This window comes from Nannospalax galili, unplaced genomic scaffold (assembly GCF_000622305.1).
Source record: "Nannospalax galili isolate Female #2095 unplaced genomic scaffold, S.galili_v1.0 scaffold290, whole genome shotgun sequence".
NCBI lineage: Eukaryota > Metazoa > Chordata > Mammalia > Rodentia > Spalacidae > Nannospalax > Nannospalax galili.
Genome location: NW_008331486.1, coordinates 7542015 through 7569534, shown reverse-complemented (window position 1 = coordinate 7569534; position 27520 = coordinate 7542015). Strand labels below are relative to the sequence as shown.

Below are 27520 nucleotides of genomic sequence, written 5' to 3'. Positions count from 1 at the left end.
GGGGCTGCAGTATTCACTGTCAGTCCTCCCAAGCATCTTTCCTGTCTCTTTTTCTTTCTTTCAATCCTCACTCCCCCTTTCAGGTACTGTCCGTCTTGGCCGGCTGGCACCGGCACCCCCCCCCCTTTTTTTTGAGACAAGGTCTCACTATGTAGACTAAGCTGGCCTCAGACTCACAGTGATCCACCTGCCTCAACCTCCTGAGTGTTAAAAGTGGGGTTAAAAGTGTGTACCACCATGTGAGGCTCAAGATTTTTATAAGTTAAAAAAAAAATTTAAAGGGGCTGGAGAGATGGCTCAGCAATTAAGAGTACTGACTGCGGTTCCCAGTGCCCACATCTCAGAACTGTCTGTAACTCCAGTTCCGGGGGATCTGACGTCCTCTTCTGACCTCCTCAGGCATTGCAGGACACTGGTACACTTGTGTGTGCATGCAGATAATACACTCATACACATTTTTTTTTTTTTTTGTCTTTTTGAGACAGGGTCTCCCTGGAGCCCCAGCAGACCTGGAACTCACTATGTAGACCAGGCTGGCCTTGAACTCACAGAGATCCACCTGCCTCTGAATGCTGGGATTAAAGGTGAAGGCCACCACCCCCAGCACATTTTTTTTAAAAGAGGTATTCCACAGCACATGGGAGGCAGAGGCAAGCAGATCTTTGTGAGTTCAAGGCCAGCCTGGTCTACATAGTGAGTTCTAGGACAGCTGGGGCTACAAGGAGACCCTGTCTCAAAAAAGACCAAAAAAAAAAAAAAAAAGAGATATTCCATTTTCTTTGACGCTCTTCCCTGGGGTTGGGGTGCATATTTCCTCTGGAACTTACAATATTGAGTGGAGGAGGAAATTTCTTTCTTTCTTTCTTTCTTTCTTTCTTTCTTTCTTTCTTTCTTTCATTTATTTATTTATTGAGACAGGGTCTCATGTAGCCCAGACTGTCCTGGAACTTACTAGGTAGCCAAGGATGACCTTGAATTCCTGATCCTCCTGCCACCACCTTCCAAGTACTGGCATTACAGGTGTGAGCCACCCACACCTGGTTTTACGTGGTGCTGAGGACTGAACCCAGGTATTTTTTTTTAATATTTTTAAAATTTATTATTTTTATTTTATGTGTATGAGTGTATGGCCTACATGTATATAAGTGCACCCATGTCATACAATACCAGTGGAGGTCAAAAGAGGGCATTGGATCCCCTGGAACTGGAGTTATTGATTGTTGTTAGCTGCCGTGTGGGTGCTGGGACTTGAACCTGGGTCCTGCAAGAGCAGCCAGCACTCTTAACCGCTGAGTCATTACTCCAGTCCATGAACCCAGGGTTTTGGGCATGCTAGGAAGGCAGCCTACTAAATGAGCCACACCCCCACTCAAGGTAGACATGGTCGGTTGGTTGGTTGGTTAGTTAGTTTTTTGAGACAGGATTTCTATGCAGCCCCAGCTAGTATGGAACTGGCTGTGTAGACCAGCCAGGCTGGCCTCGATCTCACAGAGATCCACTTTCATTCACCTTCCAAGTTCTGGGATTAAAGGTGTATACCATTACACCTGGCCAAGGTAGAAATTTTTAGAATTTTTATTTTATTAAATTATAAGTATGTAGGTAGGGCAGCTGAAGATATGGCTCAGTGGTTAAAAGCACTTAATAGTCTTGCAGTCATTGCACACACATACATACACACAGGCAAAATACATAAAGTTTTTTTTAAAAAAAATCTAGATAAGTTGACTAGACCTCAGTGGATGGACTTACACTGGGGAACATCTAAAGACATTGACTTGATACAGGACCTTAACAGGGATGACAGACTATATAGGCTCCAGTGGGAGGGGTATGGAAGGGTGCTGGTGGGGACAGGGGTACAAGATGATTAGGATTGTTTGAGATGTTCTGTATGAAATACATAAAAATGCAATAAAAAACAAATTTTAAAAAAGAAAAGAGAGGCTGGAGAGATGGCTCAGAGGTTAAGAACACTGACTGTTCTTGCAGAAGATCGAGGTTCGAATCCCAGCACCTACATGGCAGCTAACAACTGTAACTCCAGTCCCAGGGGATCTGACGACATGAGTGCACTCACATACATGCAGGTTTAACACTCATACACATAAAATAAAAATAATAAATAAAATATTTTTTTAAAACACACACAAAAATAAAATAAAACAAAAAATAAAATAATCCAGCCATCCCGATGCTGGCCCAAAAGGATAACGGGAGTTGAGCCAGCACTCTGAAACCCTTGAAAAGATCCAAGTGGACTGGTGCACGTGCTGGAGATGGGGAGAGACTATGGGGGCGGCTCCTTCAAGTCCCGAAGTCCAGGAGGTCAGCAGGTTAGGAGCCCACGGGGAGGGGCGAGCTGCTCTGTGCGTGGCAAGAGCGGAGCGGGCCGCGGGGCGGGGCCATCCGGCGGCAGGGCGGGGCTAGCCGGCCCAGAGATGGGGCGAGGTAGCTGCGTGCAGGGCGAGCCGCTCGCAGGGTGGGCGGGGCTATATGGTCGTGGGGCGGGGCATTCTAGCAGCTGGGCGGGGCGAGCTGGTCGCGGGGCGAGCGAGCGGGCCGAGGGGGCGGGGCGCTCTGGTAGTGGGCGGGGAGAGCCGACCTCGGGGCGGGGCTACGTGGCCGTGGGGCGGGGAGAGTTGGTGGTGGGCGGGGCGAGTCGGCCGTGGGGCGCGGCAAGCTGCTTGTGTGTAGAGCGAGCCCTCGTGGACAGGGGCGGGGCTAGCCGGTCACGGGGCGTGCCCATACTTGGGCCCGCCCCTCAGTGCCCCGGGAAGTGACGTGTGCGGACAAAGGCAGCAGCCGAGAGGGGTCTGGCACGGTAGGGCTCCCGGGTCCCCGCGCCGTCCTGCCCTACCCTCTTCTCCCGGGTCTCGGCAGCCGCCGCCCGGGGTGAGTAGCACGAGGCAGGCGGAGAGGACGCAGCCGCTGGGAGAAGGCGGGGACACCCCCTCCCAACTGCCGCGGCCGGGTGGTCACGTGACCCGGGCCTGCGCCACACGAGTGTTCTGGGCGGTCCTCTGACTGGCCAGACCTGGGCAGGGCCTGTGGGGACCGGGGATAGAAGAAAGCCACGCTCCCGGGCTGAGTAGGACACACTCCCTGCGCGCCTAGGCAAGCCCCTTCCTGGGCCTCAGTTTCCCCGCTGAGAACCGGGGATTAGGAAGGCACCAGCTCCCTTGCCGGGTGGGGGAAACAGCTTGGCTAATATCCTGATAGTTGCCTGCCGGGTGCTGTCATGTTTAACCTTGGGTCTAGCCCCAGCTATGGTCGACACAGGTGCGGGTCAAAAAAACAGCTACTGTCAGGAGCCCTTGGGGCCAAGGTCAGCCTCCCTGCCGTCTCGAAAAGCCCAGTTGCTGGCCAACCAACTGTACGATTGTTGGCTCTTCCCCTCTGGGCCTTTGGAACAGCTGGTGTCAGAGGCCCTGCGTGGGATGGGGCAGTGTAGCTGAGGGTTGGGGTGCATAGAATAGTCCCCCAGTGAAATGGGACCAGGACTACCATAAGGAACCTAGATCCTGTCCTTAATTCCGGGCCAGGTTTCCTGTGTCACTGGTGTGTTAGGGCGTATCACTTCCTTTAATCCCGTTTTTCCTGTCTGTAAACTGGGAGCTGTGGGAAGGCTGGAGGTAGGGTGCTAGTGGGGCGCCCTGGTGGAGGCCAGAAGCAGCAGGTTCAAGAGGTCAATGTTTTCAACCTGTGCAGTGGTTCTGGGCCTAGAGGGAGGGAAGCGCACCCTCATCCCACCCCCACCATCTGTTGGATGGACCATCAAGTACACTGGTTGTAACCTCTTAGGTGGATCCCAGCCCTCCTGGCGTCTAGGATTTCAGTGCATTCTTTTTCTCCTTTGATATCCTGAGAATATCATTTGGAATCTTTTTTTTGTTTGTTTAAAAAAAAAACTTCATGTGTGCACGCACACACTCTTGAGTTCAGTGTCCTTCAAGGCCAGAAGAGGGCATGGGATCCCTTGGAGAGTTACAGGTGGTTGTGAGCCACCAAACTTTGGCCCTCTGCCAGAGCAGCAAGTGCTCTTAATGGCTGAACCACCTCTTCTGTCACTCATTTGAGGTCTTGCTTTTATTTATGTTTCAAGGTTTGATCATGTTTGTTACTTTTGAAGATTATTTTTGACTAGACTCAGATTGGAAGTAGACCCGCTCAGTGAGGGCAGCCTGTGTCCTGGCAGTCTGTTCCTAGTGTTTTTCTCTGGCTTCCTTCATTCTCTTGACCAACAATTTGGCAGTTTCTGCAGCCTCCTCATTTTTCCTGTTTCTTCTGAGCACTCTGTCAGTGCTCCTGCTGCGGAACACGCGGTGTAACAAGACGCTGAATCTTGGGTGCTTTGGTCCTGGGCTTCCTATGGTCTTTGTTCCAGGGCTTTCTGACAGCATAGTGTTGGACATCATCGTCTTTAGAGAGACTGAGACGTTTTTGGATTCTGCTCGCTCTTTTGGGCCCCAGCCGCCGTGCTACAGTGGTATCAGTCAGTCCAGCAATATCCTTTTCTCCTTTTTTTTTTTTTAACAATAATCAAGTTGAGAACACTTAGATTGGCATCCACAATGCATCCTTGAGCAGACTTGAGCTTTCTCTCTCCAGTCGGCCTTGGTCTATAACAGGAATGCCACTTACTCAACAGTGGGCACACTCTGCCATGGGTCAAGACACCCTGCTTCGTGGGAAAACCTTGTCATTTCCACCACTGATTTGAACCACACAACCCTTCCACTCCTCACCCAGGGCATCAGCAGCCACTTTTGTGACCATGAGCTCCTCACAGAAAGTTTGTGTTCATTGTCCAGTGAGTTTCTCACAGCTGATGGCAGGGAAGGAGATATTGAGCCTCGTCTTGATGCAGCCTGCCACCTAGTAAGTGCTGCAAAAAAGAGCTTTTTATTTATTTGTATTTTTTTAATTAATTTTTATTTTGTGTATGAGTGTTATTATCCTTGTGTGTTTGTAAGTGCACCCATGTCATGCAGTGCCCAAAGAGGTCAGAAGAGGGCATCAGATCCCCTGGAACTGGAGTTACAGATGTAGTTAGCTGCCATGTGGGTGCTGGGAATCGAACCCTGGTCTTCTGCAAGAACAGCCAACTCTGAGTTAACTACTGAGCCATCTCTCTAGCCCTCATTTGAGATCTTTAAACTCAAGAGAGTGTGTGCCTCTCACCCTGGAATGCATCAGATTTCTGTGGCACATTTATCACCACAGCCTTTCCATGAAGTTCAGTGCTGCTGTTCGCATTGAACAAAAGCACAGAAGAACACTGAAGTTAAGGATTTATGTATGTATGTATGTTGTGTATGTTAGGTGAGTACTGTACCATATGTATGTATGTATGCATGTATGTATGTATGTTGTGTATGCTAGGTGAGTGCTGTACCATGTGTATGTATGTATGTATGTTGTATGTGCTAGGTGAGTACTGTACCATGTGTATGTATGTATGCACGTATGTATGTTGTGTATGCTAGGTGAGTGCTGTACCATGTGTATGTATGTATGCATGTATGTATGTTGTGTATGCTAGGTGAGTACTGTACCATGGAGTTATATCTCCAGCCCAGGTTGTTTCCTTTTTTTTTTTTTTGAATTTGTTTTTTTTTTGATGCACTCTCTCTCCCTGGCCTCATACTCACTTTATAGCCAAGGATGACTTTTGAACTTCTTACTGTCCTGTTTCCACCTCCGGAATGCTGGGATTATAGGCCTGCACCATCATGCCCACATTATGGGGCACTGGAGCTTGAACCCAGGGCGTTGTGCATGCTAAGCAAGCACTCTATTAACAGAGCTGTTTTCTTTTGTTTTGAGACAGTCTCCCTATAGCCACAGCTGGACTGGAACCAGTAGCCCAAGCTGGCCTTGATCTCACAGAGATCCACCTGCCTCTGCTTCCCAAGTGCTAGAATTAAAGGTGTGTGCCACCAAGCCCAGCTTTTAAAAACTTTGCTTTTGTTTTTGTTTTCTTGAACTCCTGATCAACCTGTCTCAGCCTCCTGAATGCTAGGATTGTAAGCATGTGTGGACATACTAAGCGAGGCACCCTAGCTGACCTTACACAGCTGGTATGCAGAGCCAAGATTCAGACCAGGTTTGCCTGGCTGTCAGGCCTTTGTTAGATTTTTGTTTTTAATTAATTTATTTTTATGTGTATGAGTTTTTGACCTGCATATGTGCATGCAGTGCTCACAGAGACCAGAATAGGGTGATCCCAGCAACTGGAGTTATAAACCATTTTTAGTTACCATGAGTGCTGGGAACTGAGCCCAGATCCTCTGTAAGAACAGCCGGTGGTCTTAACTACTGAGCCATCTCTCCAGCCCCTATTTTTATTTAATTTATTTATTTTTAAATTTTTGTTGTTTCTTTTAGACAGGGTCTCTCTGTAGCCCCAGCTGGCCTAGAACCCACTATGTAGACCAGGCTGGCCTCGAACTCAGATATCTGCCTGCCTCTGCCTCCCAAGTGCTAGGATTAAAGGCGTGTGTCTTCACACCCAGCTTAAATTTTTTTTTTTTTTCCCCCGCTCTTTTTTTGAGACAGGGTCTCCGTAACCTCAGCTGGCCTGGAACTCATTATGTAGACCAGGCTGTAGCTTAAACTTTTTTTAAAAAAATATTTTATGCTGGTATTTCCTGCATGTGTGTAAGTGTACCCGTGTTGTGCAGTGCCATCAGAGGTCAGAAGAAGGTGTCGGATCCCCTGGAACTGGTGTTACAGACGGTTGTTAGCTGCCATGTGGGTGCTGGGGATCGAATCCGGGTCCTCTCCAAGAGCAGTCAGTGCTCTTAACCACTGAGCCATCTCTCCAGCCTCTATTTTTATTTTTTTGTGAATGTGTTTGCCTGCATGTGTGTATGTGTATAATGTGTGTGCCTTGTGCCCTGGAAGACCAGAAGAGGGCATCAGTGTGGGTGCTGGGAACTGAGCCTGGGTCCTCTGCAAGAGCAGCAAGGGCTCACGGACGAGCCAAGCCTTCTCTCCAGCCCTCTAGTCTCTAAAGTTTACCCCTGTGTGTACTCAGCCTCCCCTTATCAGGTCCATCTTCCCTGCTCTCCCCCTCCCTCCCAGAGTGCTTTGACTTTTTTTAAAAAAGAAAACACACCAGCTGCTGTCCACTCGGATCCAGAACAGGCTCCGACCCTCAGGCTGTCTGAAGGAGGCTGTGACTTGAGGCGAGTTTTCGGCCTCAGTTCTTTCAGGCTTTTTCATAGGCACGTCCCTGGAGGAGGAGCGGAGGAGGAGCGACGACCTCAGAGGCCTGCTGCCACCTGCATGGTTTTCTTCTCTTGGGTCCTGAGAGAGGAGATGTAGCAGGGTGACTGCCCAGATGGCCTCAGGGTGTACAGGCCTCCTCTGCCCCTGAGAAGACACCCCGAGCAAAGGCTGGCTACCCATGAGCTTACCCAGGATACACATAACAGCAGCACTGCCCCACCCGTTCCCACCTGTGGCCACATGGTGCCTCACTCTGCTCTGGAGCATGGTGTGGGAGATTCCTGCTGCTCCCCCTGACTCCCAGGAGCCTCGTTGTCCACTCAGTGGACACTAGAGATCCAAGTGTAAACAGGGCCTCCAGACACACACTTCACAAATCAGCTTCAAGAGCCAGCCATTAGATTTGCTGTTTCCCGGCCTGGTTGTGCCTCCCCTGGCTGCTTCCTAGAATCTGAGTGCAAGTGGGATTCTTGTAAATTAGATTTTTCAGGGGAGCTTGACATTTAAAGGAATCATGTTGTAAGGTTTTTGGTAAAGCAAAAAGTGATTTTGTTGGTAACATCCTGCAGTGCCATCCCTTTGGAAGGGTGGAGGAGCCTTCTAAAGTGGAAAATGGCTGCAGCCCCGAACACTCATTGAATAAATCTGAAAATTTGTTAAGACATACAGGCAGCAGGGGATGACTGGTTGCTGGGCTCCAGTCTAAGTGGGCCAGCTGTTTGTGGTGTGGTGTGAAGAAGTCTACCTGCTGCCCTTGGAGGTGGTCTCTGGGGGCTGCGACATGGTCATTGGCGAGGTGCCAGGCAGCCCACTTGTCCCAGGTCCTTACCCTGTTAGGCTTCAGGTACGCGGTGACATTCAGGCTGGCAGCCCCTGTCCAGCTAGCCCTAAGGGAGCCCAGAACTGTCCTGCATCCACAGCTGGAAATATTTGGGACTGGCAGGTTCCACATTTCTCTGTTGGTCAGACCTCACAGTTGAAGGAATCTATTCTCAGAAGCACACTCTCCCCAGGTCATGCTCCTGGCACTGGGATGCTGGTAGGGAGCATTGTGGTGAGCCAGAGAGGGAGTACAATATTTAGAACCAAAGTCCCTCAGCCTGTTTTCCCAAAGGCCCCTTGAGGTGCATGATGGCTGGGTGTCTTCCTTTGGCCCCACACCGTTGTACCTGAAGAGGGCAGTTGTGGGCTCAAAGTGAGTTGATTCAAGAGTCTAAAGTGGGGGCAGGGCATGGTGGCACACACCTCTAATCACAGCACTTGGGAGGCAGAGGCAGGTGGATCTCTTGAGTTCGAGGCCAGCTGGGGCTACAGGGAGGGAGACCCTGTCTCAAAAAGACCAAAAAAAAAAAAAAAAAGTCTAAAGTGGGGGCTCAGCAGTTAAGAGCAGTGACTACTCCCAGAAGACCTGGGTTTGGGTCCTAACACCACATGGCGCTCACCACCATCTGTAACTCCAGTTCCAGGGGGAACTGATGCCTTCTGGCCTCTATGGGCATTGCATGCACATGGTGCACTTATATACATGCAGGGAAAACACTTGTACACATAAAAATATTTAATTTTTAATAATAGAAGAGTGTGAGGTGGTGCAGGCAGTCCCCAGCACCACAAAAGGAATCCTGAGCAGGATTCAAGCAGGCTTCTCTGGCCCATGGGAACGGGCTCTGTGAATCCCGTATCTAAGGAGGACTTGGACCCAAGAGGGCATGTGGATGTGGTCAGCTCTTTTCTCGTCCCTCAAGTTGTCCTCAAAGAACACTGGAGGAGCCGGGTCTGGAGAGAAGAGAGGCTGCTACCTGGTGCTTGTGGTAGCTGTGGTGGCCCACCGTGTTCCCACTGGCTGCCTAAAGACAGAGTTGCATGTGACTGGAGTGGTCTCTACCCGCTTGGCCCCCGGTTGGCGGTGGCTTTGGGGGTTCCCCTTTAAGGCAGGCCCAGGGCAGTTGTGCATTCAGGGCTGGTGACATACACGGCCACTCAGCTTTTCATCCCTCTCCCTTCCTGTCACAAGTTACCTCACACCAGCCCGTGTCCCTTTTCAGGTTTTGGTCTCTTTGGTCACTGGGTTTGCTTTCTTGTTTGTAGATTCCCAGGCTGATTGTTGTGTTGACCCGTGGCTCCAGTGCTCAGGGACGACACTGCCAGTCCCTGTTGTGCAGGCGGGAGAGGAGAGACCTGAGGCTCCAAGGCCTGTCACCTTCCTGGCAGATCCCAGCTTTCTCCCCTACCCTCCAGGCTCTGCACCAGGGTGAGACATCTTCGCTTTCCAAGAGTTGATGACGTTGTCCCATCAGACACGATGCGGGGTGGGGGGTGGGAACGTGAACTGCAAACACAGGGTCCTGTTGTGCAAAGGGGTTTACTGTGGTGGCTGGAAGACATAAGGAAATGTGAATTCCAGTCACAGTAGACATGGCAGACAACAGACTTTCAGGAAGCGCCAGAGTGTTCCAGGAGGTCACTGGAGATAGGCAGGTCAGGCAAGGCCTTTTTGAGACTGTACTTAAGCTAAAAACTATATGGTAAGGGCTGCCCCTGTGGGAAGAGCAATGAGAGGGCCCCTGGACCCTGGCAGGGCGTTCTGCTTTCACGGCCCGGCTCTCCCCTCTGATGGCAGTGCCCCAGCCGCAGCCACCACTGCCGTCAGCCCACTGCCGTTTGTGTTTCTGCTCCGCTCTGCCACCCCGGGGTGGTTCTAGGCACGCCTTTCAGCTGGAAGCTTACTTCCAGTACTTGTCAGTACTTCCCTGGACTGACAGCCTGGCTGCGCTCAGCACCGTAAGCCAGTGGGCCTGACTTCCAGGCCTGGTCTCCCTCAGGGTCCTCTTCCTGCCTGTTGGCCTCTGCCAGCACCCACTGTCCTTGTCTGCCTGTCTCTCTCTGCTGCCCGCTCCACATTCAGAAAGGTGTCTTCCATGCAGGGCCCGGGCACAGCTTGGTGGTGGAGTGCTTGCCTAGCTGTACAAGGCCTAGGTTCCAGCTCCAGTACTGAAAACGAAAGAAAAGGGATCCCTCTGTTCTCTTGAGTGTGCACAGTCCCCTTTAACGCAGCCCCGTGGCCGTGGGGGCGGGGCTTGCTTTCTGCCATAGCTGCTCCTGTTTCCGCTGGACTGTGAGTCCCTGAGCCTTACAGTGTCCAGGACAGAGGAGCACCAGCACTTAGGACCGTTGTGTCCTCTGTGATACCATGTGGCAATGCTGGTGTGGAGCCACCAGACCAGCCGCCTCTTCCTAAAGGGCCAGGTGGTCATTCTGTGGTTCCCTTGTCCCTGTCCCCTGCTGTTTCTACAGCTGTCCACCCCTGTTCAGGTACATATGTCACCTCAAGTATTCCCTGTGGGCCTTGGGTCTCTGTCCTCAGGTGGAGTCTCCCTCCTCACTGTAGCCTTAAGACCTGGTCCTCCTAGCTGCAAGGGCGTGCGCCTGGTTCTTCTCTCCCCTCTTCTTACTTAGCCAAAGCTCTCTGAAAAGAAAAGGCTTTTAGTGCTCCTCAGGCCTCCTGGAGGTCTGCTGGGGTGTCTGCAGCAGGAGACAGGGGCTCCCTATTCTGGGTCTTTCCCTTTTAACGTAAATCAAGATTCCACAGGAGGCTGCAGGTCTCCTGAGTCAGGGGTCACATGGACATGAGACACCAGGCCTCAGAGGCTCTTGCTGTGATGGCTTTGCAAAGTGACTGGGCTATGGGGCTATCTTCTAAGATAGAAGGAAGCTTAGGCTAGGCAGGGTGTGTGGCTTTCAAAGCCTGGGGCCTGTACCCCAGAGACCTTCCTTCCTGCCAGCTCTGTTCATTCTTCCCTTCCTCAGGAGAGCAGAGAGGTGGCTGGTGACACCATGACGAGCGAGGTCATTGAAGATGAGAAACAGTTCTACTCCAAGGCCAAGACCTACTGGAAGCAGATCCCGCCCACGGTGGATGGCATGCTTGGGGGGTATGGCCACATCTCCAGCATCGACCTCAACAGCTCCCGGAAGTTCCTGCAGAGGTTTCTGAGGGTAGGCAGGTGTGAAGTCCTCTCCAGGAGAGGCTGTAGCTCTGGTGGGGCTGCCTGGGGAGCCACTTCTGCACACCACACTGCAAGTTCTTTCAGGGTTACCAGGCAGGAGCTGGTTGTGCACTGGGGACTCAAAGGTGCCAGAGCGGAGCGGTCTTCCGACGGCCCCTGCTGGACACAAGCCAGGCTGTGGGCATCCGAGGCCCTGCCAAAATGCCTCCTATGACTCCCCATAGTGCAGCTGTCTGCCTGAGGCCCAGGGGCGAGCCCTGCAGGATGCCTTCCCCCTCTCCACACCTCCCCTCCCTCTCACCATCTCCCCTCCAAGCTCAGCAGCTGCCCCTCCACATTTTCTTAGCATTTTCTTCTGTAGGTGTCCTGGGGACTCCAGTGGGGGTGGCAGGTCATGCAGCAGTCACCTTCAAGTGGAAGTTTTCTTCTGCCTTAGAAACAGCTGGCCCAGAGTTCCACTTGATCTCCCCTGGCAGGCCAGTGCCAGGCCTGATTGGGGTTTCTGGGGCTTGTGAGGAGGGCCCTGCAGTGAGGGGCCCCCACGGGTCATATGACGTCCCTGTGTTTTAGGAAGGCCCAAACAAGACAGGGACTTCCTGTGCCCTGGACTGTGGAGCTGGCATCGGAAGGATCACCAAGCGGCTGCTCCTGCCGCTCTTCAGGGTGGTGGACATGGTGGATGTGACCGAGGACTTTCTAGCCAAAGCCAAGACCTACCTGGGGGAGGAGGGCAAGAGGGTGAGGAACTATTTCTGCTGCGGGCTGCAGGACTTCAGCCCAGAGCCCAACTCCTACGACGTCATCTGGATCCAGTGGGTGATTGGTGAGGGTCCCACCCCTGCTTCCCCGTGCCCACCTGTGTCCTTCCACTGCCCCTTGGAAGCCAGGCTCCTGTACCGAACTGGCCAGTGGAGATGAAGCTCCCCAGAACTATGGTGAGGTGCCCGAAGCCTCATCTCACTCTGAGGATTTCCCTAGAATAGGGGCCATCCAAGTGGATAAACTAGAGTGGCTAGTGACTGACTCAGAGACATGAAAATAGTTTGTTATGTTATGTGTATTGCCTGCATGTAAGTGCACCAGTGTTGTGCAATGCCCACAGAGGCCAGAAGAGGGTGTCAGATCCCCTGGAACTGGAGTTACTGATGTTTGTTAGCTGCTGTGTGGGTGCTGGAAATTGAACCTGGGTTCTTTGCAAGAACAGCCAGTGCTTTTAACCACTAAGCCATCTCTCCAGCCCTGAAAACCAATTTTATAATGGCTTATTTTTACATACTTTTGGGTAATTTTGGTTGTTTTTGTGTTTATCTCTATATAGCCCAGATTGGCTGCAAATTCAGCCCTCCTGGGTCCACCTCCCAAGTGGTGGACTCACAGCATGCACCAAGTCAGGCCAAGCCAAGGGTGTTTTTTTTATTTTTTTTGGGGGGGGGTCTTTTTGAGACAGGGTCTCCCTGTAGCCCCAGCTCACCTGGAACTCACTGTGTAGACCAGGCTTGCCCTGAACGCACAGAGATCCGCCTGCCTCTGCCTCCTGAGCGCTGGGATTAAAGGCATGTGCCACCACACCCAGCCTGCCAAGGGTGTTTTAAGGGGAGATCAAAAGTGTAACTGCGCCCACCCCTGTGTGGGCTCTGACAGAAGGGTGCACATGGCCTAACAGCCCCTAGAATGCTGATTCTGAGCTACTGACCTGGTGACAGGTACCCCCTCACAAGGGACAGCTTAGTTCTGCTGTGGACTCTGAACCTAGTCCTTTCTGCACTCCTGATCTAGGCCCAGGAGGGGTGGGTGGCCTGGTGTGTAGATGCCAGGCAGGGCTGGAGGACGCCCAGTCAGGTTAAATCTCCGCTTCTGCCTCAGTGTATGCTTTGTGGGTGACCTCAGAACACTGGCCCCTCCAACATGAACTCGGGCTCAAGAGAGACAACCACTTGTGGGCCCAAACGATAGTGGGCCTTCAAGACTCTCATCATACTTGTAAGGGTGGGTGCGTGCACCTAAGTGTAACCAGGCATCTATCCTTCCCAGGCCACCTGACTGATCAGCACCTGGCTGAGTTCCTGTGGCGCTGCAAACGGGGTTTGCGCCCCAATGGCATCATTGTCATCAAAGATAACATGGCCCAAGAGGGTGTGATCCTGGATGACGTGGACAGCAGTGTGTGCCGAGACCTGGAGGTGGTGCGCCGGATCATCCGTAGCGCAGGCCTTAGCCTACTGGCAGAGGAACGCCAGGAGAACCTGCCCGATGAGATCTACCACGTCTATAGCTTCGCCCTGAGATGAGCCTCAGCCACCGCAGGCCAGGACCACGGCAGGGGCCGACAGCCTGCCACCACTTGGTACATCTGCCTGCTATCCATTAATGGACACTCTTCAAGAAGCAGTATGGGACCCAGCGGGTGGGGGCCGCCCTGCTGAGGTGCATTGTGACTTGGGCACTAGAGACCAGCAGGACAGGGCAGCTCTGTGACTCCCAGGCACCCTGATGCTTCCCAGTGGGCATTTCGGAAGCTTAGTTCTGACCCAAGGGCCTAGCTGGCCTAAGGGGAAATAAACACCCTTTACCTGGCCAACGAAGACCCATCATGTGAGAACTGTGCTGTTCCCCGAGGACAGGACAGCTAGGCAGTGCCACTTACAGGAATGGCCAGTCCCACCCTCTTAATGGGGTTATGACAGCCACAAAGGGTAACGCCTACTCCTGGTCTTCACCTCCTGGGGGGCCCTCCTGAGCAGGTATTTGCAGTCAATAAAAGTGTGAGCCCTGTTCTGAAAAAGGCCCTCCCCAGTCTGGAGTGATGCTTTGTAGGGATGCCAGAGGGCTTAAAGGCCTCCTTTCTAACCCACAGTAGTTGCTATGGGCCCATATTTTGAACTGAAGGGTTGAACTGCCATACTAGGACAGAGTTTAACCTTATAAATATATCATTTAATCACCTCATTCCCAAGGGCATTTACACAACTCACAAAGGCCAAGGTGAGAGATGTGAGGGCTCAACCCTGGACAGTGGAATCTGCTTCCAGCCTGTGCATTTGTTCAGGGGAGCCCCTCACAAAGCCAGGCCTGTCTATACATATCTGTAACTCCAGCAGAAGATACGGTCCCTGAGCCCTGAGCTTGGCAGGAGCAGAGGTGCACCCACCACAGCCCTGGTACCTTTGCTGGGACTCTGAATGACTTGGCTAAAGGGTCAGGCAGGCCTCTAACTCAGGAAGACCAGCCTGTGGTGGCCTCACTGGGTGGCCTGGGATGCAGCACTGGCCTCTAGGAGCCCCAGGCATGCTCCTGACAAGACCGAGCAGCTGCTGAGGGTCTGGACCCCCCACCCCCGCCCCCCCATCTCCGCTTCTGCAAACAGCCAGACCACTCCTGAAGCAGAGGCAGGTACCCAGTCCCATCTGCACTGGTCCCTCCAATATGGCTGAAACTGAGGAAGGAGGCGGAGGTCTCCCTGGAAACAAGACATGCCTTTGGCTGCCAGGGCACTACCCCACTTGGCTCTAATCAATAAGGGGCAGAACTTGCTGGACACTGTCCCAGGTACCAACCAGGTCCATCTTCAGGCTGGCTCCAGCCTTCCCAGACTGTCCCATCCCTGGAGCCATCAGCAGCTGTCTTCCTCAGTGCCACTGTGCGCACTGAGCAGGTACCACTTGAGCCTGTCAGGCAGCGGCAGAGCTTTGACCTTGGTATCCACAGGCCACGGGCGCAGGCACAGGCGGATGGATACACGGCACAGGTGCTTGAGGGACGGTGGGTAGCTCTCCAGCTGCCTCAGGGAGGCGTGCAGGGCCTGGATCTTCCCTGCCAGGCTGCCCACTGGGTGGACATTGAAGTTCTCGGGCAGCTGGAGCCTCTGGGAACTAGTGACCATGAGGTCCAGGACTGTCTCTGCCTTATGCAGGAGGTCCATGTGGCTGTCGTCCTCAGCACAGCCTGGGTGGGAACACAGCCTCTCAAAGACCAGGCTGAAGCCAGACCAGCAGGTAGCTCCGTGCAGAGAGCAGTTGTAGGCCGCTCCCGACTCCAGCAGGAAGCGCAGGAGAGGGAAGTGCAACTTGAAGCTCTTGAGGCAGATGTGCGTGAGGGACTCATGGGCTGGGCACTCGCTGGGGTCGGCCCCATGCGCCAGAAGCAGCTGTGTGACTTGGAAGCAGAAGCGATTGATCATTGGGGCCTCTTCCTTGTCCCCACAGACAGTCTCACCAAGCAGGAAGATGATGCAGGTGAACACAGTGTCCCCATCTTTGGTGGTGGCCTTCACGTCTGCCCCTGGAAGAGCCATGAGAACAGAGTACAAAGTGGCCTTCAGCCCTTGTCACAGTGTGGGGGGGACAGCAGACAGCAGGCAGGGAGCCACACAACGTGAGGGGGGACGGCGGGCAGCAGGCAGGGAGCCACACAATGTGAGGGGGGATGGCGGGCAGCAGGCAGGGAGCCACACAATGTGAGGGGGGACGGCGGACAGCAGGCAGGGAGCTACACAACGTGAGGGGGGACAGCAGACAGGGAGCCACACAACGTGAGGGGGGACGGCGGGCAGCAGGCAGGGAGCCACACAACGTGAGGGGGGACGGCGGGCAGCAGGCAGGGAGCCACACAACGTGAGGGGGGACGGCGGGCAGCAGGCAGGGAGCCACACAACGTGAGGGGGGACGGCGGGCAGCAGGCAGGGAGCCACACAACGTGAGGGGGGACGGCGGGCAGCAGGCAGGGAGCCACACAACGTGAGGGGGGACGGCGGGCAGCAGGCAGGGAGCCACACAACGTGAGGGGGGACGGCGGGCAGCAGGCAGGGAGCCACACAACGTGAGGGGGGACGGCGGGCAGCAGGCAGGGAGCCACACAACGTGAGGGGGGACGGCGGGCAGCAGGCAGGGAGCCACACAACGTGAGGGGGGACGGCGGGCAGCAGGCAGGGAGCCACACAACGTGAGGGGGGACGGCGGGCAGCAGGCAGGGAGCCACACAACGTGAGGGGGGACGGCGGGCAGCAGGCAGGGAGCCACACAACGTGAGGGGGGACGGCGGGCAGCAGGCAGGGAGCCACACAACGTGAGGGGGGACGGCGGGCAGCAGGCAGGGAGCCACACAATGTGAGGGGGGACGGCGGGCAGCAGGCAGGGAACCTCACCGCCCTCCAGTAGGAGCCGGATGTTCTCTGTGTTGTGGATCTGCACCCCGTCACTGCTGGCTAGAGCATGCAGCAGCGCTGTCTTCCCTAGGGAGGAGAGAGAAGACAGGCTGGTGCACCCAGAGGTGGGGAGGAGATCTCACCTGAGGATCCTGAGGGCGATGGGCTTCTGGTTTTCACCCACATAAAAAGTGGGAGCAAGAGGGCCAGCAGGATTTACCTATACCCCAAGCTGCTACCTAAGTCCCAGACCAGGACTCCAAACAGGAAGCCATCACTCTACAGAAGCCGGGTGCACCTACCTCCTCCAATGCCTTCAGGGATGGCATGGGGACAGTGACCAAAGCCTCTGGGTGCTGGACTTGGGCAGGTCAGCACCCTCTACCTCTGTGCCAGCTATAGCTGTGCCATGTGTCGGAGCCAGCACCTAGATGCTATCTGTCCTGGGTTCCCTTCCTAGGTGCCCAGGCCCCAGGCCTGGCCCACCTCCCCACTGGAGTGCCCACCATTCTTGTCAGCTGCGTTGACGTCCGCTCCAAGGTCCAAGAGCCTCTGCAGGCAAGGCAGGCGCTCAGGCTCCTCACTGGCCAAGTCCAAGGGGCTGCTCTCATGGATCTGAGTCAGAGGTGGCACCGGACAGGTTGGCCTGTGACCTGCAGGGCCACTTGAGAACCCTACCACACACACCCAAGCAGGCTGGGCCTTGCTCTCACCCGGTCCCTCCGATTAATGTCAGCGCCATGGTGCACCAGCAGCTCCACCATGTCAGGCTGGTTTCTCAGAACGGCAATGTGCAGAGCTGTGTAGTAGGTGACGGGGTCTGAAGACACAGGCAGCTCAGGTCAGTCCTCTCTGTGACAGATGCTCAAAGGTCCAGGACCTGGTCAGAGTCCCTCCCTAGCACTCGCACCTCAAGTGCTGAGCCTGAGGTGCTGGGTGTTCCAGTGGCCATGCAGCTGTGTTGGCCTGGTAAGGAACTGCCCCACAGGCTTCCTGGGTGCTGCTGTTTTTGGAGGTTTAGGGGACGTGGCCTTGCTGGGAAGCACTGAGCGCGAACAGCCTTACCCACTTTTGGTTTCTCTCTGCTTCCTCTGCCTGTTTGAAGATGTCCACGCAAGCTTTCTGCCCTGGCTGCCTCCTGCCATGCCTCCCCACCATGAAGGATTCATCCCTCTGGAAGCTAAATACATTTCCTTCTCTACGTGGTCTTGGTCACGGTGTTTTATCACAGCAACAGGAACGTGACTAACACAGCAGCTTAGCCTGCCTGGGTCCCAGTTTCCTCTTCCAGTGGTGTGTCCTCTCTCAGGGCTGTTCCTAAGGAACACGCAGAGTGGCTGCCCCTTGGCTGCTGTGCACGGGCCTGGAAATGCAGCCGATCTTTTGTGGTTTTGAACCAGGGTATCACTATGCAGCCTTAGCTGGCCTCAAACTCACTATGTAGCCCAGGATCACCAGAGATCCTTCTACCTCAGCCTGCCAAGTGTGCCCCCGTGCCTGGTTGCAGCCAGGTTCTTGAGGCCAGGTCACCAAAGGGACAGGTTTCAGGACAGGCCCCCTCCTCTACTGCTGGATCCCCAGGTGCCCCTAACAGCCTCCTGAGCCCATTTTCCATGAAAGATGTGTAGGCTAAACACTGGCTCATAAGCAGCTCTGACTATCCTGCCTTCCTGGGTGACAGCCAGTGGCAGGACAAGAGACTGGCCCATCACCATCCCTGGTACTTAACGAAACCTACATGGCCCTGTGGTGACCAATGCCCAGTATGGTTTATTTTTCCTTCTCCTTGGCCTGAACAAAAATGCAGGCCAGCTCAAAGTGACAGAAAATCACCTTCCCTTGGCTCTGGGCCAACAGCTATACTTTCACACTAATGGAAGCAGGATTAATCTGAGAGTGACTTGGCTAAATCAGCGCAGAGGTACAAGCAGCAGCACTCACTGTGGGAACAGAGGTGCTAAGAGTCACGGAAAGCCCACAGGGCGTGGGAGGTCACCAATGGAAATGGAGGGGGGGGTCCACTCTGAAGAGGAAGAGCAGCACCCTAATCCAGCCAGAGCAGGGCCGCAGGCCTCCCTGACACACACAGCCCCTCTGAGCCCCGGCTGACCTTCAAAGTTGAGGTTGGCCCCACTCTTCAGGAGGACAGCAGCGGCCCTTGTCAGCCCCAGCTCCGCCATCTTCAGTAAGGCATTGCTCACCCCTTCCAGGTAGAAGGGAGAGTGCACCTTCTGCTCCAGTAGCTCGGTGAGGACCAGGATCCGGCTCTCCTCGCTGGCAGCATAACTGGGCAGCAAGGCGGAGCAGCTGAGGCGGGTACTCCTGGGGTACCAGCTGCTCCAGCCTGTGTGCCCTCCCACAGACACCCAAAAAAAGCTTCCCACGCTCAGTGGCGCAGAGGTCTTTCTTGGACAAAGGTCTCAAGTTGTTTTGTGGTCACTTCCTTGGCTTGGTGGGAAAGGCCTAGGCCTATCTTCAGTCCTTTGCCACGACGCCCTGAAACCTGCCCCCCAATCCTCACCCTGCTGAGCCAGCCCTAACCTCTTAAGGAGCCGCTCTGGCCTGGGGGGAGGGGGAGGGGGGCGCCACATCTGGTGCTTCGCCCAGGCACCAGCCCAAGCTCCTTCAGAGGTCACCTCCTCCTCTCCACGGGGCTCCCACGCCCTCAGCTCCCTAATCTCACCCACCAGAGGTCCTGAAACAGGCTGGCCGGAGGTTGGACTCAAGCCCGGACACAAAACGCTTATCTGGGGCAGTCCTCCCTAAACACACCGGTCTCCCCAACATGCAATGCAGGGAGGCTCACTCCAGCTCCGCCTCTGAGTTCTGGAAAGGCCTCGCACTGCACTTTCGGAACAGGCCACGAAGGAAAACGGCTGATGAAGAGGCGTCCCTGGCGAGACCCTTGGACCACCGGGCCTGAAATCCCAGCTACGACTCCCCCGACGCTTTTCCTCTGTTCCGCCCTCCACCGCACCCCACGCCAAGCAGTGACTTCGGGGGGTGGGGGGGAAGGTTGCCTGCAGCACCAGGGCTGCCCTATATCCCGAGTCCCAGGGTGCCCTGCAATGGTGCACACGACCACCGGCTTCGGGGCGACCTTGCTGGGTCTGCAGAACCCGCGCTGGGAAGCGGGGTCCTCGCGAGCTCCTCCCGCCGCGCCCCGACAACCACAGTGGGACCCCCGCGGCTCACTCGTCCAGTGGCTCCTGCCGCTCGAGCTCCTGGATGCCCAGGGCGCCCAGGATGGCGTCCACGAGCGGCTGGTACTCGAAAATGATCCTCCGAAAGCCGTGAAGGAACGGCATCGCTGCAACGCCCGCTCCGCCTCGCTCGACCGGTTCAGGCCCCGCGCCCGGCCCGTTCCTCCGCCCAGGCCGCTGCTCCGCGCCGGAAATGATCCCGCCACCCGCACTTCCGGCCCGCGCCGGCCCAGGGACGTAGTGCGGCCACAGCGCCTCCTGCCGCCTGGGAGGACCAAGCAAAGCTCCGGGTCCGACCCGCCCTGCGATCCCGCGTGTGACCGCTGGGCGGCGTCCTGAGCTCAGCTGGGGCGCACGGCAGGGTTGCTGCAGCATCCCGGGGAGGGGACCGGGCCCTGTCCTCCAGGAGGGGCTGCAGTCACCTGGTCTCCGGTTGACCTCACTCCTCCCGCCTCACCTTCCCCACGGACGATGGGGACTATCCCTTGACCCCTGCCTGCTTTTTCCCCTGGGGGGCGGCTATGAGTGGGGTGCATCATTCAGAAACCTGTCACACTGAGGGGAGGGATGCAGCTTCATTTCCTGTTCTGTAAAGTGGGCATAATCACACCTGCCTAAGCACCTAGGCCCAGAGCTGGGAGGGAACAGGATGAATCTGCAAGCATCTGCCCCTTTGCAGCTTTGAGTCCTGCAACCAACCTTGTGATTCCAGAAGGCTGACATGTGAGTGTCACACCATAGCCCACGTGGGCGTCGGTGCCCCTGCAGCTCCACTACAGCGGTGGCCCCACCCTATAAGTGGATTTGTAGGCTCTCCGCCTGACACCCGCCGCAGGCCAAGAGAGGCTGAGCTAGAGGAGCATTTGGTTTTGTTTATTTTGAGACAGAGGCCCCTGTAGCCCAGGCTGACCTTGAACTGGATAAATATCAGAGGCTGGTCTTGAACTCCTGATCCTCCTGCCTCCACCACCCAACTGTTAGGATCACAGGCTATACCTCTACACCTGACTGAACAAGGTTTAGACAGGCAGTTCAAACAACCTAATTTGTGTTATGGCTAAATATTAATAATAAGGTGCACCTAGCAAGGTGTCTGGGGAAAAGCTGGGCAGGGTGAGCTGGCCTGAGCCCGGCTTTGCTTCCCCAGAGCTGCTGTGCCAAAGCACCCTGGTCCCTTGGTCTCCATGGGGACTAGTTCCAGGACCCCAGCCCCATACCAACCCCCATGGTTGTTCAAGTCCCTTATACAGAATGACATAGCATTTGTATAGACACCCTTATCCTCTCATGTGCTAAATCATGTCTAGATGGCTGTGTACCCAACACAATGTACACGCCAGGTCAGTTACAATTGTGCTGGATTGATCACGGGAACAATGTCAAAAAAAAAAAAAGTCTGTATGTGTGCTGTACAGACACAACTTGGTTTTGAGACAAGGTCTCCTGTATCCAGGCCATCCTTGAACTCTGTAGCTTAAGCACCCGATCCTTCTGCCTCAACCTCTAGAGTGCTGGGATTAGCAGTGTGCACGCCATGATACCCAGTTTACTCAGTGTTGGAAAAAGAGCCCAAGGTTTCATGCATTTAGGCACGCACACTACAAACTGAGCCATAGTCCTACCTTTCAGATGCAATTTTTGTTTGTTTGTTTGTTTGTTTGAGACAGGGTCTCTCTGTAGCCCCAGCTGGCCTGAAACTTACTATGTAGACCAGGCTGGCCTCAATCTCACAGAGATTTGCCTGCTTCTGTCTCTTGAGTGCTGGAATTAAAGGCATGTACCACAGTGTCCGGCCTTTTTCTTTTTGAGACCCAGTCTCCCTATGTAGCCCAGGCTAGCCTGGAACTTGCAATGTCGATCAAGCTGGCCTTGAACTCACAGAGATCTGTCTGCCTCTGCTTCCCAAGTGCTGTGATTACCAGCATGCATCTCTAGGCCCAGCTCTGAAGGCATAACTTTTTTCTCCAAATATTTTCATCTTGTGATTTACTGAACCGGAGGATGTAGAATCTGTGGATAGGGAAGACGGACTCTGCCAATCCCAACTGTCTCAAACAGTACAGGGGACCTCCTGCAATAGTTTGGGGGCCTAGAAGTTAAGCTCCAAGGTGTGGCCAGGGCCACACTCCCTCTAAAACCCCAGAGCTGCTCATTCCTTCACTTCCAACTTCTGGGCACCACTGGCTGGTGGCAATACAATTCCTGTCTTCACCAGCCTCAGGCTGCTTGAGGCCTGCGGCTCTGGGTCTGTGCCGATGTCCACATCGCCTCTTCCCTTCTCAACAGCTCCAGTCCCTGATCCAGAGTGACCTCATCTGAACCTCATGACACCTGCGAGACCCTTCTTCCAAACAAGCTAACTTTGCAGGTGCTCAGGATAGCACTTCAGTGGAACTCTGGGAAGACAGGGCACAGCCTCTCTATAATGGATGAGCCCAGATGTCACTGATGACTGGTGGAGGCGGGCAGGGGTGGCAGTTAAAGGACTGGGCCGGTGAGATGGCTCAGAGGGTAGAGGCTTGCCACCAACCCTGTTGAACTGAATTCAATACTCAGGACCCACGTAGTAGAAGGGGAGGTAGTCCGCTGACCTCCACACTGTGACACATTTGTATACACACACACACACAAATAAATAAATGTAAACAAACAAAACCATGCGAGAGTTAACTTGCATATATGATGCCCTTGCTCTGTGCCTGCCCTGGGGTAAGTCCTCTGCACACTGGTCCTGTGAAATCTTATTAAATTAATGACATTATACTCCATTTCACAAGTAAGAAAACAGGCTTAGAAAGGTTTCGAAGTTTGCCAACATTGCACAACTGGTAAAACCGCTCCCCCAAATCTATGGGGCCTTTCCACTCACCTGTCCTCAGGGCTCCAAGGGTCCCCACGGTTTCTCTGGCTCTGGGCCCTAGAGGGTCTAGACTTGCAGGAGGGAGGAGCCGACCTTTGCCCTCTCACAACCCTTGGGCACCACACTGTGGAGCCAGGCCCTGCTGCCTGTCTGTCACACAGGCTCCTGTCTTTAGAAAGCCCAGTGTCCCTTGACCTCCCTCCTGTCAGCAAGGTCAATCCTATTTCCTCCATCTGCCTCCCATTAAGGCTCTGTCACTCAGTGCTTCTGCTCTCAGCTATGACCCTCACTCCCTGCTTGGTCACCCCTGCCTGGTCAGCCCAGCCCCATGCTGGCATCCAACTCCAGAGTTCCTCAGTCAGATGAGGGACAAACACCCAGAGTTGGGGAGTTCTGTGGTTGCCTCCTACTCCCCCAGGAAGTTTGGGAGTCACTCTGACTAATGTACAGAGGTAACCTTCATATGTAAAGAACTGTCGAAAATCAACGAAAAGGGACAAGCATGGTGGCCTTTAATTCCAGCACTTGAGAGGTCGAGGCAGGCAGAGCTCTATGAGTTCAAGGCCAGCCTAGTTTTCATAGCGAGTTCCAGGCCAGTCAGGGCTATATACTGAAACCCTGTTTCAAAAAAAAAAAAGCAAAAGTTACCAATAGGCATAGGACCTGCACAGATGAAAAGGCAAGAGGCAGAGGTGGTCACCTTGCCAGCTGTCCATCAACAATGACAACAGGTAACAAGAACAGCCATGCACCAGACCTAGTGCAGATCCTAGCCATTTGGCAAAGGATCTCACAGAGGCCTGGCTACCGTCAGATGCCCATAGGACAACCTGCAGGGGTCACTCCCGACAGCCCTATGCTGACGTGTTCATGTTGGTTATTTCTGGGAGCTATTACATTTGAAAACATTTTATTACATTTGTGTGTGTGTGTGTGTGTGTGTGTGTGTGTGTGTGGTGTGTACTCACACATCAAAGGACAACTTGTGGAATTCGGTTCAATCCTCTGTCCGGGGATTGAACTCACATTGTCAGTCTCAGCAGCAAGCACCTTTGCCCATTGAGCCATCTTGCCGGCCCATTCTTCTTTGCACTTCTATGGATTGCCTTCTTTTTCCCAGTCAGTGTGTCCTACCTGAGGCTCAAAACCGCCCACAAGCTGAAGTGGAGGAACAGCTGGGTGCACCTCTTACACCTCGGGTTGAAGGCAGATCCCAGCAGCATCAGGAAGACCTTTTCCTTCTCCATCCTCCCTCCAAGCAGGTTACCCCCCCCAGACCCCTGAACTCCCTGCCTCGGGTTGAAGGCAGATCCCAGCAGCATCAGGAAGACCTTTTCCTTCTCCAGATCCCATCTAGTGACACCTCCATCCTCCCTCCAAGCAGGTTACCCCCCCCACCCCTGAACTCCCTGTCCTGGCCCTCCAAGCCTGGGTGGTGCACCCCTCACTTGGCGCCCCAGTGGCAGACGGTCCCCAGGGCTTCCACAAGCCCCACAGTGAGAGAAAGGTCATTGACAGCCACAGTGGCTTTTACCTGAGGGCAGCCTGGGTCCCCTGAGTCTTTGGAGGCCATCATGGGAGGCCACTGTCCAACCTGGCTTCATTTCTCTGTCCCCTGCCCCCCCCCCACGCACCTCACACATTCATGTTAGCGTCTTCGATGGATCTCATACAGATGCTTTTTCTCACATCTGCTCAGACTTGCTCAAGAACACACACTACTGTGCATGGATATGCTGGGGCACAGGCATATTCACACATTCTCCTATCAAGGCTCTTACACACCCACAGACACACACTGGCTGACTTTCTCAGATACACAATATATAATTGTTGTGCCAGGACAGGTGGTGTCCCTGGCCCCATCCTAGCTCCTTCAGCTCCCCGCCCCTGACTCCCAACATGGTTCTCAGCCAACTGTGTCCTTTAGAAGGCTTGACAGAGCTGGGAACAGGGGAAAGTTCTTTCTTTCCATCTTTTCCTCCCCTCCCACCTTTCCTTTAGGATCTGGTGGACTTTCTCTCCATTGAGTGAGATATTTGGAAGCCTCCGCTGCCACCACAGGATTGTTCCATCGTGGCAGACAGATCTGACTTCAGCTCAGCCCCTGGACAGGTCTAAGGTGCTGAGCAGATGGTTTGGGCATATTTCTGAAGTAGTATCCTGGGTCACTGTCCTCTGCCACTGCTCTGTCCAGCCCCAGCCTGGCTTCCTTTCTCTTCTCCTAACCCCACCCATCCTGACCCTCTACCCTTATGTGGAACAAGTCACTGACTGGCAGGCCCAGTTGCAGTCTTAATACTGGAAACAGAGGGCCCCAATTCACAAGCTCCCTCTGTGGGCTCAGAGGGGGAAACTGAGGCACTCAGCGATGAGTGGGAAGGGCTTTCTCACCCTTGTCCTGGAACATCTGTGCTCCCAGTGGCTGCCCCATCTTCCACTCCCCTAACCACCTTACTGGTCAAGAAACCTTCTCCAAGGTGAGACCTCAGTTCAGTTCCAACTGCCCTCCTCTTCAGACCCTGAACATGGTCCCTGGTGCTGGGTCATGGCATGGGGCTCTGATGGCCACTTATGGCTAAGCTGGGCCCAGGCAAGGACTGCGGTGGGCAGCCAGGGGCCTGGGAAGATGCCTAGAGCTCTAGAGTCTCTGGTCATGGGACAGGAGGAGGGAGTCTGGCATGGGCTCTGCCAGCCTGGAGGCCTGTCTGCATAAGGAGGTGGGCTGGGGGCTGGCCAATTTCTGCTACTCCGGAAGTCAGAGGTCTCTCGGAGTCTACCACGTAAGGATTCTGCCTATGGCTCCCAGTTTCACGTGTGGAGAAACAGTCTGAGAGACACAGCCCAGACCCATCCCTGAAAGAGCAGCACCTCCTAGCCCTGCCAGCCTGCCTCTGCTCCAGAATGACCCTGGCCCAGGCTCTTGCCCTCTCTGTGCTTTGGTCAGTCTGCCCAGCTGGCTGAACAGCTTGCTTGCCCAGGAGGTCTGGGTCTGCTCCAACCTCTGGCAGATGAGTGGGCCCCAAAGTTCCCCCACCCCAGAGGCCCCACTGCTGCCCACTTGGCCTCGGGTCCTGACTGGCAGACCAGTTGGGGGAGGGGCAGAACTCAGCAGAGACCTGCTGAGTACCTTCTAGTCACTTAACCAAGCCAGCTCTGCCAAGAACCAGCAAGAGGGCTTGGATCCCTGAGGGTGGGGAAGGGGAAAAGTGGGTAGGGTTGGGGGGCCAGCAAGGAAGGGCCTTTGCTCCAGGGAAGGTCAGTCCCTGCACTCTGGCCCTGCTGGCCACACCAACTCAGAGCAGGAAGAACGAGTCACCATCCGTCAGAGAGACAGAGTGGGCCCATGGCTGCTGGAGGAGGCAGTGGGGAAATCTGATCATTAAGAACCCCTCCTGGCTGTCTGGGGAACTTAATTAAATTGCTGGAGAGAGCTGGGAGAGGGCGCATCTGGAACCAATATGTGGTCTTGCTGCTTTCCCTCTCTCTCGCCCCATGTCACCGCTGGAACAGGGAATTCGGCAGAGCCAAAGAGAACTGCTTCCCCAGGGACAGGAGAAGGGAAGAGACAAGTCAGGCAGGGACTGGAGCAACACGGACAGGCCCAGAGTGACGCCGTGATGGAGACACAGAGAGAGGTAGGGGTCAGAGGCCGTCGAAGATGATCAAGGTGAAAGGAGAGGGCCCGGCATGCTTTGGGGTTTGACTGTAGTCAAGACACACACATCTGGGACCTACAGAGTGACGCCGTGATGGAGACACAGAGAGAGGTAGGGGTCAGAGGCCGTCAAAGATGATCAAGGTGGAAGGAGAGGGCCCGGCATGCTTTGGGGTCTGACTGTAGTCAAGACGCACACATCTGGGACCTGGCATGTGACTCAGGGTGAAGAGCACTTACCTAGCATCTGCGAGGTCCTGGGTCTGATCTTCAGCACCACATAAAACTTGGCATGGTGGTGGTACATGTCTATAATCCCAGCACCCCGAAGGTGGAAGATCAGAAGTTCAAGGCCATCTTTGGGTATATAATGAGTTCAAAGCCAGTCTGGGCTACATGAAATCACATCTCAGGAAGAAAAAAAAAATCCCCACATATTCATTTTATAGGTAGGGATCTAACTCTCAGAGAGTTCCAGAAACCAACAGGCCCTGCCACTAGTCCCATGAACAGTCTGCATTATCAGGCTCCTGCCCTGCCTGACACAAGGCGGATTTGCTAACATTCTTGAGTGTGGATTCTGTCATTCCCCTATTGACAGATAAGGGAAAGCAAGCTGCCCCCCATGGCAGAGCCCAGGGTGGCTGTGTTGGATTTGTCCTGGGCCTGTCTGGACACTGGCTAGTGGTGCTTTGTAGACCACTTCAGCTGGATGACGTACCTGACGTCTTTCACCTTGGCTGGTACTGGGCACTGGGCTAGCTCTACGGAGATGACTATGCAGCTGGCAAGCAGCAAGTTCCTAAAGGTACTGGCAGAGGCTGGACCATCAGCAAAGGTTGAAGTGGGTCCTGCACATGGGTTGGGGTCCACTGTGAGGGTTAGCACAAGCAACAGGGTCTTTCTCTGCTCTGTGGAGGAAGGACCCGGTCCTACAAACAGGAATAGATGAATGGTTGCCCAGCCTTGACTCCTAAGGCCATTGACGAGGGCCTAGGCCTCTCTTGCAGCCTGTTTCCTCAGCAATCCAGGTTTGTCAGTTTTCTCCCAGGTCCCAGATCCACTGGTCCCAGCCAGCTCCCATGCTCCCCACCAGGCAGGGCGCACATGGAGAACAGAGTTTCTGGTCTCTGGGGTAACCAGCTTCCTCCCGTCAAACGCAGCCCCAGCTCCTATGTCCTGCAAGGACTTCTGTCCTCGAGGAGCACCCGATTTGGACAGCTGACCCCCACCTATCAGGACGGCTAAAATCCAGCCCTGCTGCTCCATCTGGTCCCCCCTCCCTCCATGTGGCCTCACCCAACCCATGACAGGGAGGGGATAGAGCTTTTGTGGTGTGGATGTGTAGGACCTTAGTGTATACAAGAGAGTTTTATTATATATTATTTATTTATCCCCCCCCCCGGTGTGTGGGCC

The 27520-nt window shown here is 54.5% G+C and overlaps 3 protein-coding genes and 1 pseudogene across 6 annotated transcripts in view; 2 read left to right on the top strand and 2 right to left on the bottom strand.

Annotated features, from left to right (window-relative positions):
- The first annotated feature begins 2737 nt into the window (after window positions 1-2737).
- On the top strand, window positions 2738-14038 carry Ntmt1 (N-terminal Xaa-Pro-Lys N-methyltransferase 1). 4 transcript variants are annotated; one of them, XM_029560181.1, is made up of 6 exons: window positions 2773-2895; window positions 4753-4881; window positions 9325-9487; window positions 11044-11232; window positions 11814-12066; window positions 13275-14038. In XM_029560181.1, exons 4-6 carry the CDS (start codon window positions 11071-11073, stop codon window positions 13529-13531), a joined length of 672 nt encoding a protein of 223 aa, XP_029416041.1. In that variant the 5' UTR covers window positions 2773-2895; window positions 4753-4881; window positions 9325-9487; window positions 11044-11070; the 3' UTR covers window positions 13532-14038. The 4 variants fall into 4 exon arrangements, with proteins under 4 accessions (XP_008824171.1, XP_008824180.1, XP_029416041.1 ...); XM_008825949.3 differs by lacking the exon at window positions 4753-4881 and having other exon boundaries at window positions 2738-2824; XM_008825958.3 differs by lacking the exon at window positions 4753-4881 and having other exon boundaries at window positions 2752-2895.
- On the bottom strand, window positions 3657-8019 carry LOC103728390 (annotated as a pseudogene).
- Window positions 14039-14155: 117 nt separating the features above from the next.
- Window positions 14156-19791, bottom strand: Asb6 (ankyrin repeat and SOCS box containing 6). Its single transcript, XM_008825936.2, has 6 exons — window positions 19579-19791; window positions 18494-18669; window positions 17097-17203; window positions 16890-16998; window positions 16384-16470; window positions 14156-15521 (listed from the first exon to the last, which is right to left on the bottom strand). Exons 1-6 carry the CDS (start codon window positions 19689-19691, stop codon window positions 14854-14856), a joined length of 1260 nt encoding a protein of 419 aa, XP_008824158.1. The 5' UTR covers window positions 19692-19791; the 3' UTR covers window positions 14156-14853.
- A 5336-nt stretch (window positions 19792-25127) lies between these two features.
- Prrx2 (paired related homeobox 2) overlaps window positions 25128-27520 on the top strand; it is a 65590-nt gene continuing 63197 nt past the window's right edge. Inside the window, exon 1 of the mRNA XM_029559409.1 lies at window positions 25128-25229. Within this exon, the coding sequence (XP_029415269.1) occupies window positions 25128-25229 (102 nt within the window). The remainder of the gene's footprint in view (window positions 25230-27520) is intronic.

Bases quoted from the DNA above. Each gene is read 5' to 3' on its own strand.
- Ntmt1 (XM_008825949.3), top strand. From the start codon at position 11,071: ATGACGAGCGAGGTCATTGAAGATGAGAAACAGTTCTACTCCAAGGCC. The intron at 11,233-11,813 runs GTAGGCAGGTGT...CCTGTGTTTTAG, and splicing joins TCCTGCAGAGGTTTCTGAGG to GAAGGCCCAAACAAGACAGG. The intron at 12,067-13,274 runs GTGAGGGTCCCA...TATCCTTCCCAG, and splicing joins CTGGATCCAGTGGGTGATTG to GCCACCTGACTGATCAGCAC.
- Asb6 (XM_008825936.2), bottom strand. From the start codon at position 19,691: ATGCCGTTCCTTCACGGCTTTCGGAGGATCATTTTCGAGTACCAGCCG. The intron at 16,999-17,096 runs GTGAGAGCAAGG...CCTCTGACTCAG, and splicing joins ACATTAATCGGAGGGACCGG to ATCCATGAGAGCAGCCCCTT. The intron at 16,471-16,889 runs GTGGGCACTCCA...TCTCCTCCCTAG, and splicing joins CAACGCAGCTGACAAGAATG to GGAAGACAGCGCTGCTGCAT.